The 12,864-nt window shown below is 38.8% G+C and overlaps 1 protein-coding gene across 1 annotated transcript in view; it reads right to left on the bottom strand.

Annotated features, from left to right (window-relative positions):
• TRHDE (thyrotropin releasing hormone degrading enzyme) overlaps positions 1-12,864 on the bottom strand; it is a 299,578-nt gene that overhangs the window by 18,669 nt on the left and 268,045 nt on the right. Inside the window, exons 13-15 of the mRNA XM_024212178.2 lie at positions 10,330-10,477; positions 7,742-7,839; positions 7,117-7,224 (exon numbers count right to left, since the gene is read on the bottom strand). Coding sequence (XP_024067946.2) covers positions 7,117-7,224; positions 7,742-7,839; positions 10,330-10,477 — 354 coding nt within the window. The remainder of the gene's footprint in view (positions 1-7,116; positions 7,225-7,741; positions 7,840-10,329; positions 10,478-12,864) is intronic.

Genomic DNA, 12,864 nt, shown 5'->3' with positions numbered 1-12,864 from the left:
AAAGGTTACCAGATCAGAATAATGTCGCTAACCTTAGAGGTAAATCTTAGTCAAAAGAGAGTCTGTTTCACAGAGATGACAAATCTATAAGAGGTTTCAAGCTTTCTTCTTTAACTATCAGAATGCAGCCCTAAACTTACCCAGTTTGAGTCCTGTGAAAATTGGATAACGAAAAATATTGGACACCACCAGCTGCTGCCACTGGACATAGCTTCAGACCAATATCCTAAGTAGTTGAGAATGATCAAAGTACTCAGTACAGAAAAATAATAGTATAAATAGTAAAAGACAAATTAAATCTAAAACAGTAGGTACCTAATCAACCAGGAATTTGAAATAGCCTACAATCTACCTGTATTAATGATGTGATTCAATATGTGATAGTAATTGTAGGTAGTCTGTTAATCATAATAGTTCTCAAATCACAGGTACTCTAAATATCTCTGATCTCTATTCTGCATGGGGAAGCCAGAAGATTGAAAACCCAATGCATGTTACTCTAATTGATACTGAATCAGATAAAACAAATGCACGTGTTAACAGTTTTCTGTGAAAAAAAGTCAAGCAATTAGTCCTACAACTATTTGAACATAGATAACGGATGAATAGGAATGGGCTACATTTCAAAAGAAGGAAAAATCTGAGAATCCATTGGTGACTGGCTCTGAATATCCAATGCCCTTTCCAGTGGGCTTCACTAAGTCATGCCTTGGGGTGTCACAGCAGATGCTGACAGGCCATCATTTACTATGACATCACACTTCAGGAGTTTATAAACTATTGTCCTCTGCACATTTCTTCCTGAGCTTTAGAGGTTAGAATGCATCCAAAGCAGAAACGCTGCAAATGCTAATGCTCTTAACATTGTTTTTTGCCTTCAAAACCAATGCATTACGGAGGTTAAAGAGGTTAACAAGGCTGATTCTCAAGCTCAGGCAGACTTTGTATGGTAATTTTGCTAATTTTTTAGGCTGAACTACAATGCTCTCATAACTACAGAGTGTGAGTAATGTATTTCTTCACACATGAAAGAGCTTCACAGGGATCATCCCTGTTAAATGAAGGTAGCAGCAAACATCTTAATTTTCAGCAAGCAGTAGCTTCTGTTGCATAGTATTTGCCTGTATCTTGAATTCTACGATCCCCATTCCTAAATCGACAACACTAATTTCAATGATTGTATAAAGAATGTTCCTTATTCCTCATTGAAGTTTCACTCTTGTCCACTTATGGAAGTATGTATTCATCTTACTGCAGCAAGATCATGTTTGCCATGCTAAACACCATCAGCAGCATTTGTGAGGCCTGAAGTAAACTGAAGTGGAGCCCATAGTTATATAAAAATATCAGATCTGTATTAATTTAATAATTAAAAGGAAAGTGAATCTCACATTAAAATTTGTTCTCAGGTTTTCAACAAAAACTTCATATAAAATTTCTTTCGTTAGATCTTGCTAGGATTAAAATCCTGTACAGACCTGGAACAGAATCAATAAACAGCTCCGTTGACACTCCTTGGAGTCAGTTACTTAAGGCTGGCTATTTGGTTCGATGCCTTTGTGGTCAAATGTGTCCTTTGAGTCATGCTCTGGCATTCTTTCCTGGCAGAGTGGCTGAGAACTGCACTGTCATTAAGCATTTTGCACTCTAAATTATCATAATTTTTTAGCCACAGAAATGGCTGCAATCTCTTTCTCGCATCATTTATTTTAGGACACAAGTATCAGGAGATGAGATCAGCTATTGGCGCACCAATGCAGTAGTGCAGGGGTTGGCAACCTTTCAGAAGTGGTGTGCCGAGTCTTTGTTTATTTACTCTAATTTAAGGTTTCGCGTGCCAGTAATACATTTAAACATTTTTAGAAGGTCTCTTTCTATAAGTCTATATAACTAAACTATTGTTGCATGTAAAGTAAATAAGGTTTTTAAAATGTTTAAGAAGCTTCATTTAAAATTAAATTAAAACGCAGAGCCCCCTGGACCGGTGGCCAGGACCTGGGCAGTGTGAGTGCCACTGAAAATCAGCTTGCGTGCTGCCTTTGGCATGCGTGTCATAGGTTGCCTACCCCTGCAGTAGTGTATTAGTGTCACAGAATGGAATTTCCTGTGGAATAGATGAAATTCACAGAGTTGTGGAGAATGTCCTTCTAAACCTCATGAGCACTCATCTCACGTAGATTAGTGTATGTTTTTTGTAAAGAAGATGTGAAAGTAATAGTGTTGTGCCTGGAAGTCTAATGGTGTTATTCAATATTGCTGGTATTAACAGAGAAGACTAAAACACTGGGAGATATAATTATTTTCTTTAATTCTGCATTTAGTTTTAACCCCAAAACATATTTAACTTTTCAAGTTATAAGCTACAAATGTAAGTACTACTGGCCAATTCACTATTGAGCTTAAGAACATAAGAACGGCCATACTGGGTCAGACCAAAGTTCCATCTAGCCCAGTTTCCTGTCTTCCGACAGCAGCCAATGCCAGGTGCCCCAGAGGGAATGAACAGAACAGTTAATCATCAAGGGATCCATCCCCTTTCGCCCATTCCCAGCTTCTGTCAAACAGAGGCTAGGGACACCATCCCTGCCCATCCTGGCTAATAGCCATTGATGGACCTATCCCCCATGAACTTATCTAGCGCTTTTTTGAACCCTGTTATAATCTTGGCCTTCACAACATTCTCTGATAAGGAGTTCCACAGATTGATTGTGAAAACAGTCAGTGTGAAAAAAACACTTCCTTTTGTTTGTTTTAAACCTGCTGCCTATTAATTTAATTTGGTGACCCCTAGTTCTTGTGTTATGAACCTAGGTCTTTTGTTATCTTGATCAGCAGTGGTAACTTATTTACATGGTAAAGAACAAAGCATAGTAAATACATGATTATTATAATTATTTCAATCTCCTGGAGTGGAGAGTACATGGTAATTAATTTTGGACCTACCATATTAAACAGTATTACTAGGAAACCTGCAGAAATATGCAAACAGTATAGAGATATACATTACTGTAGTTGATTATTGCCCTTCCCTAGCCCACAATTAAATTATGAAAGTAAAATACATAAACATTTGGGATGGAAATAACCTCTAAAGAGCCATCTAACCAAGCATCACAGCAAGATTTATTTTATCATTCCCAAACCATTCCTAATTAGATGTGTGTTCACTCTAACTTTGACTATATCCAGGGATGGAGATTCCCTAGCCTTCTTAGCCACTTGTTCCACTGCCTGTAAATTTGTACAGTCATAAAAGTTTAACTTAATATTAGCTTATATTTGTATTGAATCTCATTTGATTGATGTCAATCTACCTCCCCGGTATTCTTTTGTACTCTTATGTTCCAAAGAATTTTCAATACTTTTCAATTTGCATTGTTTGTAAATTAGCTCTTTGGATTAGCCACTCCCGCTTCCAGAATAGATCGTTCAGGGCAAAGCATTGCAACGTTGCCTTTATTTTTTACTATAGTATTCAGTAAACTCTGGGTCAGACTGTACTCATATGTGGAAATACCACAAAGGAGACAGAAAACACTGTAAGCTTCCCTTCAAAGTTTCTTTTGAGTTCTCTTATTGGAGGTAGCATTCCCCAACCTCCAGGGGACAAACTGGGAGGCCAACCCACAAATGCTGCTGATATTGGAGATTTGTTGGGGGGAAGTGGGGCACCTATGCAGAGATCCTCTGCCTCCTTTGATCAGCTCTTAGCCGTCTGTAGCTCTGCCCTGGTTCCCTGGCAATGTGACTCCACTGCAACTGTATTGCCTGGAATTTCCCAGCAGGTGCTTGACCACTTTGTTCTGCTTTGTGGAAATGATTCTCTAAGTACAGTATATATAACCTCTGGCCGTATTAACTTTGTTGTTAACACTGGGTGGAGGGAGAGATGATGCATATCTCTATCTCCAGTGGTCTTTTATTAGCACTGTGGAGAATTGTCAAAATGCTCTGGAGAAAGGAAGGGAATGCTCCCATTGAGTCAGCAGTCTCTCCTTTTGTGGGAGAAGATGCATGCAGAGAGAATGGTACAGAGATACTATGGTTGCAACTGACAGTACAAAACAAAAGGTAGCTTTTAAGGACATGATGTTATAAGAATCTTTCATCAAACTGAGTGAAGTACAGTTATGATCACAAAGATAACAATATAAAAATGGCACTGAATTACATATCTGTTCCTTGTATGTATTCCAAGATGTACTTTTTTGCCCATTATACTCATATTAGCCAACACAGTTAAGGGAGTGTGTTCTGGCTTCTGTTCTGGCTCACACACCATGTTAACTAAATTCTTATTACAGAATTATTATTATTATTGGTAATAACAGAATCTCGGTGATATGGCAGAAAGCTGAACCATTATATAGCCATACTACTGTATGAGCAAAAATAGACGTGCTGAACCTATATAAATGTTGATACTGTGAAGTACAAGCTAATTTTATGACTACTAAGCTGCTAAACTGGCAGAAAGTTTCTCAACTACAAGAAGTGACCTTTGTGATGCCTTTCCAAAATGAGCAGACATGGTATCAGACTGTCAATGAGTTAGTCACATTCAAATGTGGTGACTGTTTTGAGAACAACAACTGGCAATTTCTGGGGTGGGGAAAAAGATCTGAATTTATAATCTTACGAAATAAATAAAAGAAATCTGTCTTCTTGCAAGTTGCACCCTTATTTATCATCTGATGTCAATCCCTGTTCTATAATTACATTATTTGTGGTGGCTATTTTTCAAAATTGTCCAGTTTCTTTACAGAAATGTATTGCTTTAACTAGCTGGTATTTTTCCTCCTCTGCCCCGCTCTGATACCTTTATCATAACATTCATTGTGCTCCAGCAGTCACAATCTTGGGCTCCCAAGAATGTCCTTGTGGAAAAGGTAAGATTAATTTTCAGAAGGCTCCTTAAATGTGTTCCTTCCCTTTCTCGCTATTGTTAGCAAAGCAATAAGCTTTTTTCTGATGCCTCCTTCTTCTCTAGTCCTTTAGGGGGGAGAGGGGGAGGCTTTCCAGGGTGACAGCTTTTATATATTGCATTATCTACTGCTGTGCAATTTAATAGATTATGTTAAATGTGATTAACTAATTTTGCTGTTGCAAATGAGTATCTCAGTAAATTACTTTTGCAGATCCTTTCCTGTGATTCTTTCTTTGTATTTTCCTCTTTGAATAGCTACGTATCTAGCATTGTTGATGTTTGCTAATTTTGATATTGATAAGGATTCTCTTAAAAATGTGCGTGCTTGGATTCATCATACAGAATTAACCTGACAAATCCTTTAATAACACTTTCTTTTTGGAGTTTGGGGCATATTTTCATAGACTCTGGATACTTTTTTCCAACACACTTAAGTGACTTAGAAGACTAATGGCTAGATTCAAAGTAGGATGTAGGTGCGTACCTGCCATTTTAGGCGCCTAAATCCAACATCTAGGCACCAATGGAATTCACAAATCCACCATTCAGCTGCCATCCAAGTCTGTAGCACCTACATTACTAGTGATAAAATTTCCTAGGTGCCTATGTTTCTGCTAGTGGCCATACACAAAGCTGCCTAAGTCCTGATGCCATTGACCTGCTCAGCGACTAGTTCATGCTTAAGCCCTGCCAGGATTCACAAACTAGGCATCTTTCTGCCTCTCTCGCCTGTGGGATGCCTCACTTGGGGTCGTAAATTCCACTAGGCAGCAGGGTCCTTAAAAGTTACAACATGGAACATTACAGTGCTTAACTCCCTTAGGGTGAATCTAGCCCTAAATCCCATTTTCAAAGTCACTAAGGGTATGTCTACATGGCGAGCAGAAACCAGTGGCAGCGAGTTTCAGAGACTGGCTCTACAAATTTGGGCTCATGCTACAGCACTAAAAATAGCTGTGTTGGTTTTAGGGCTCAGGTTGGAGCTTGGGCTCAGAAACTCATTCCCCTCCCTAGGATTCAAAGCCCAATCCCAATGTTTACACAGCCATTTTTAGCACCAGGAGCTGTAGATCTGAGTTTTGAGACTCGCTGTTGCAGGATTCTGCTTGCCATGTAGTAGACGTTTTCCCTAGGGGCAAGTTTTCAAATGTATGTAGGCACCTAATGGCATTTTCAAAAGTGCCTAAGCAGGTTTCAATGGGAATTTTGATTTTAGTGGGAGATAGGCAGCTAACCTGCTTAGGTGCTTTTGAGAATCCCACTTGGCATCTATTGGCATCCTTATGCACCTAAATACCTTTGAAAATAAGTGCCTAATTCAGATTTAAAAATGGGACTTAGGTGCTTTTGAAAACTTCACCTGAAATAAAATATTTTACCTAGAAACAAAACGTCATATCCCGTGATATGCGGAAACTGGTTTCCTGCCTTCCACCAGATGAAAAAAAGGATGATTCTTTCACAAGAAAGCTGTGGTCCTCACCTGTACTTGCCTTACTCTCCATGGATAACTGCATGATTTAATAATCACACTACTTTATTTATTAATACTCTGCACTTATATGCATACTTTGCACATTGTCAATGACCTGACAACCCAAATCTCTGGCTGGTCTGCTTGCCTACTATAGTTCTTGCCTGTCCATTATACTGCTGCTAATGCCCCCCATTGCTCCTATTACATTACCCCTCCTTGAATCCCTCTATTAGCTTCCTGCCTCCTACGGCATCTCTTTCAAGTTCTGTATCTTGAGTTACAAAGCTCTACATAATATTTCCCTCTACTACATTTCCTCATCTCTTTTCCTCCCTCTCTCTTTCAGGTCTTCTCAAAACTTTTACCACACTCCTCCCTTTATCTCCTTTCCCACTTACAGCTTCACACTTTTTGTCATGTTGCCCTTATTCCTGTCTTCATCTACCAAGCATCCTCTCTTTCTTCCATTCCATCCTTCCTTAAAATCAACCTCTTTTTTTCCTCAGGAGGATCCATTTGCCCCATCCACAAATTAAGAGATCTTTCCCACCCCTTCTAGCTCTGCAGCCTCACAGCAATGTTTTAAATGACAGCTGGTGAGTTCTGCTTCATTTTTTACCTGTATGCAAAAAGTGTGTAGACGAAAGAGACACACTCATACTATAATAGTTCTGAGTTGGGTGGACGGGAGATGCATTTTTGTTCCACTTACCGGTTTCTATTGCTGGAAATCCAATCTGAGATTAACGTTGCAGCCTGTTGGTGACAGTGTTTATTACCAAAGCTGCAGGCCAGCATGATGACTTCTCGACGCAATTCTCTGGGTTAGTCGAAAACACAAAAAAAGACACTAATGAGGTCACATTAATAAATAAGTATGTTGAAATTCTCAGAAGAAAATATTTTAACCTTTCTTATAAGGAGCTGTTAATATTTAATTAAACAAAAATATTAAAGATGTGGTAACTGTATATCTTTGAGTAACAACTAAGTACCATGTTGTTACAGTTACAATTTTTAATTAAAGGCCATGGATCAAAATGGGCAGTGTTACATTCACACAACCCTACTAAATTCAATGGTCTCGTGAGTTCAAATCCCAAAGTCTCCAATGGAGCCAGCACTTAAATTAAAGCTTAACAGGAACATGTCTTTGTTCTCAAAATTCCAGGCAGAGGAAACTGATTCACAGCACCTAGCCCCCTCAAGTGAGGAGAAATGAAAGGAGGAAAAGGATAGAAAGGTATCTCATGATGCTGAAATTCACATTAAGTACTGAGAAAGCACTTTACTACAACTATCTCCTGTGAAAATTAATAAAAAAACTATAACAGTACTCATGTTGGTAGGCAGCTTGAACAAGGGATCTGTTTAAATTATTCGTTGGCCATCCAAGTTTGAGGTACATCGCTGCAACTTGTTTTAAAATATATTCCTGGAAGAAAAAAAATAGGTTAAATATATTTTCAGAATTAAACTTCATTTTTGATTTTTCAGTTCAAACTTGAAATACTGTTGATTGATGTTTTTAATAATGCCCCACTTTCAAAATTCTTTGATTTGGATGTTGTATTGCAATGCTTTTGTATGCAATCCCACTCTTTACTTAAATGGAAGATGAATCTACAGAACAGCTACATGACTGGGTCAGCTAATTTAATGGTAAAGAATACAGCAGTTTATAAATTGTTTACTTTAACAGTATTTTGAACTCACAATACAAAAGTGAAGAGTTGCTGGCGCTTGGACAGGCTAATGCCTACTCTAGCTAAGCCAATCTTGACTTCACAATGAATGTCTGAATAATGGCCATCATTAAACATTTAAACTGACTCACTTAGCACATATGTAGTGAGATAACTGATAGCAATGATTAGGGCTCCGTGCCTCTCACGGAGGTCGCGGAAGTCATGGATTCCGTGACTTTTCGCAACCTCCATGAGTTCTCCAGGGGCCAGTGTGGCTGACCTTAGGGCCGCCCAAGCAGCTGGCTCCAGGGCCAGCTACTCAGGTGGTCCCTGGGACAGCCACACCAGCTGCTGCTCCAGCGGCCCCCAGCAGTGTTCCCTGGATGGCCGGCCAGAGCAGCCATGGTCCGCGGTCCCAGGCAGTGGGCCAGAGCAGCCGCAGTCTGCTGCTCTGCAGCTGGTGCCACTGGCCCTGGGCACACCTCCCCCAGCAGCAGCCCCCTGCCCCATGTTTCCCTCCAGCAGCAGCCCCCTACGCTCCCCCAGTGCCCCCTCCAAGATTTAATCACAGGTATTTTTAGTAAAAGTAATGGACGGGTCACGGGCCATGAATTTTTGTTTATTGCCCATGACCTGTCCGTGACTTTTACTAAAAGCACCTGTGACCAAATCATAGCCTTAGCTATGATCGTCTTTATTTTCATAGCTACAGCGAAACCATTACACAGGTGCAGCCAACTGATCTAATAATACTAAACAATGTGTGCTGCATATCAAGACTGGGTTATATAATGACACTATTTCAATGTCCATTTAGCTGTTGCTGTGTTTAAATATCAAAGACAGCACAAGACATGTTTTATCTTACTCTCACATCTTGCACATTAGGCATCTTTACATTCAGTTACAAGTTATGAAGTAGACTATTGTCACTGTAGTCACAGCATAATTTTCTGCCACTAGAATTCACTGCTTTGAAAAAAGAACTGAAATGAACTAATGCAAGAGAATATCCATTTTATTTTTATGGATGCATGTGCATATGTGTATGATGACAGAACCAAAGGAGATGCACTGGACAGCTTTCTCGAGCAGATAAGTTATTCTGTGACTATAATGAGTTTCTATTTCTTCTGCCATCAACTCTGCTTTCAGATTTCAGGAAGAATCAGTAGTGGTAAAACACAACCCTGCAATTAATTTTGACCATTTTTGTTTATTAAAATTGTATTCTCTTTACACAGTCATGTCTAAAAGTGAAACAGCAATCACTGTCTAATAATGATTTTTCAGTGCAGGTAATGATAGACTAGGAAGACAAAAAGTGTAATTTTACATGAGAGCGATCTGGTTTGGAGCTAGACCCAGATCATAGGTTCATGAAGAAACATTTCCAGTATTTCTTTATTAATCTGTAATATATTCCTTATATAAATTCTCCATGCCAGCATGTATCTGGGTGTATTTTAAAAATGTCTCCTTAAATATACCAGACTTTATGTAGTTTCTTCATTTCAACTGTAGTATAAAATTATGCACAAGTGGTTGGGCATTCAATTTATGCAGCGTACATAAAATTCACTGACAGTACACAGGCGTAATACAGCTTATAATTGTTAATAAATACAATTAAAGTCTGTGTCATAAACAATGTTCCTTTTAACAAATATGCTTCAAGATTAAGCAACATTTTTTCAGGTAACATTTTAAAATGTTTGTCATGTCTATTTGGATTATCTACTGTTTGCTTCTACTGTTGTTCTCCTGGTCCCAATTATGAATAGGTTTTTGACTCAATTGTGATCTAATCCTTGTTAATTAAGGGAAATGCATTGACTTCACTATGCCTTTCAGGATGAAAATAATGACTAACAATATAGACTGCAACTGCATGCATCCTGCTAAATTCTGTGAGCACATTTTCTGTCCATGCTTATTTTGGGCCTCAATGAAAGTGTAGTCCTGTGGCTCCAGAGAACTATAGAATTTTTAAGAATCAAACAACTTATTTGTCATAATATTTTATAGGAAGAACAGCTAAGTTTCCTTCTACTCATTATATATGCCTCAAATAGTCCTTATCACTGTTCAAATGCAAATGAACCTAAGTTTGACAATTGCTACATTTAAATACAAAATAATTAGAAAGAAAGTTAATATCCCTAGATCAGTTACAATAACTGACTGTGGACTAATTCATCTCAGGACAATAGAAAAGAAGAGAATATATCTTTTACATTGAAAATGTTGTAGTTTTCAGTGCGGTCCAGCAATTTATCTAGAGGATAAAGAGCTCGGCTGGCAGCATGCCAAGGCAGAAAATCCTTCTCCTCGGAAAGGTATCTGATAATCTCCAGAGGAATATTCTGAGGCAAATAGCCAGCTCTGCACAGTCAAAGAAGTTCATGTTAATTATTATTTTCAGAGAAGATACATGATGATGCAAAAATGAGGGTTTTTCATATGCAAATGAAAGGCAGAAAAGCATGATAAATACATCACATTATAATGAAATGAAAGTCAGTGTTAGTAAAAAAAAACCCCAACTCTTATGTGTTGAGTATCTTTTTACAGGATGCCAATATCCCCAATTTAAATAGAACCCAGTGTCTATTAAAAAATGCAAACAGTAAAGTAGCTGAATATAGAAAGAAAGAAAGAAAGAAAGAAAGAAAGAAAGAAAGAAAGAAAGAAAGTATTTTATTGCTACAGTGTAGACAGAATGTAGTCTAAACAAAATCAACAAGCCCAGGCATTTTGCTTCTCAGGAAATTTTGACAGGTCATGGGCAACTGAGAAGAACTGATTGTGAAGGAACATTCTTTAGTTTCAAAATTCCTCCCCCAGCTCCAAAAGCAGCTTTGTCTGATGTCTATTGCAAACCATTTTGGAACAAGTTATATTGTTAAACTGAAGCAGCATTCAAAAGGATCACAGTAGTTAATGATGTGTTAGCTCTTCTCATATAAACTCCATTTTTTCACTAGCTTACAAATCAATCAGAGAGCTGCTTCATCCTTTCATTGGCATAAAGAGCCTCATCCAGTGAGTGAAATAGTTTCACAGAATTTCAAGAAAGTTGTTTAAAGTTACATGTTTACACAAAGTGTAGCAGATATACAAACATTTAAAAGTTTCTTTTTAAAATTCTATACTGGAAACTTCAAACTTCAGGATTTTTGTTCATTTTACCTTTTTGAACTGCTTTATTTCTTAACAATCTAAAATGCAATAGTAAAATTTAATTATGTAGTGAAAACTTTCTAGCAACACACAGGCCTATTTTTCTCTTAATGCAAGTGTTTAACTCCCACTGAAGTTCGATGCCCGCAGCAAGAAGAAATAGTGATTCTGTTTTCATTAAACTTTCAGGACTGGACTGGTTCAACATAGGTGAGGGTTTGAAATATCTTCATAGCCCTTTGTTCCCTTTATAGGATGAAAATGTTCCCTTTCATTTCCCTAATTGTCTGAAGAGAGACATCCATACAGGCAAACAAAGATTAAGTGCTGTGTAGGGGACCATGAATACCAGGCTGTTCAAAGACCTGGGGCTAGTCTGATCTCAGTTATACCAGTTTAAATCCAGAGTAACTTCACTGAAATCTTTGTGCTAGGGTTGTGTCTTTTGGCACAATCCTAAACAAGGGCCTGTTTGTAAGCTACACCACATTCATAGCCCAGGAGGCACTGTGCCCCAAAATTCACTTCATGACACAATTTCACCTCTGTTCTTCTTTTGCTTTGGGGAAGGAAGGAAGTTACTGCAGGCTTTGAAAGGATTCATCTTATTTCCCTACCAGAACCCGGTCAGCCACTCCCCATCCTGTTCCATGCCATCTTTGCCCACTTGGTGGCCGTGGGAAGTATGCAGAGATCTGAGGCAACGTCTAAACCGCAAACTTTGGTCAATGTGAGTTACATTGGCATAAAGCCGCTGCAGTTAGTATATTGCTTGTACGCTTGCATACTTGGCTGTTTGAATTAGTGCTGTGCATAATCACCATGATCGCTTATGTAAATTCAGTGTGGTAGGGATCCGAGCATGCAACTTACAGTCGGACGGCACACTGCCTTTTGGGAAATGTTGGCAATATACATGTCACATTATGGGGTGCAATCCAAACCAGTGAGGGGTTGTATCACCGCCTGCCCCACAACCTTGGGTGCTTCACAATGCTTTGCTATTGTAGCTCCCAACCAGGGCTGCTCACAAGTAGTTTATCAGCATTACTCAGGGCCTGACTGCAGGTCAGACCCTGAGTGTCTGTGTATGGTTGCAGCCCTGGTCCAGCAGTTCTGACCCCAGCAGCTTGCCAGCAACACAATAGCCACACTTTGGCTTCCACCAGCTTTGGTTACTACTTGTATGGTGAACCCAACACATTCCCAGTCCCGAATTTTCCCAAAAACGTGTGTTCTGCACTGTCCAGACCTTTCCAGGACAGTTCAGTTATTAAGAGCCACTGCCCCAGTAAGGAGTCAATACTCAACAGTTTGCTACGTTAACAAATAGTTCCATTTAAACATAGCCCTGGATTGGTTTTGATTAAAAAATAAAACAAACAAAAGAAGATAGGGTTGTAAGTGAACTCACGTAGAAGAGATAAAGTTAGAAATGGTTACAAGCAAATAAAATGAAAATGAAGCTAAAAGACTAAAACAATCCAGCAAGTTCTGGTTCAAGGCTTTGTTTAAGATGGCCTTTCTCACCCACTGTCTTCCAGGAAGATAGTGGCTGACCCTTTCCTTGCTCAGGATCTCTCCCAGAG

The sequence above is a fragment of the Terrapene carolina genome, unplaced genomic scaffold (genome assembly GCF_002925995.2).
Source record: "Terrapene carolina triunguis isolate 2854851 unplaced genomic scaffold, T_m_triunguis-2.0 Scaffold68, whole genome shotgun sequence".
NCBI lineage: Eukaryota > Metazoa > Chordata > Testudines > Emydidae > Terrapene > Terrapene triunguis.
The sequence above is the reverse complement of the archived record's forward strand: the minus strand, read 5'-3'. Positions and strand labels throughout refer to the sequence as shown.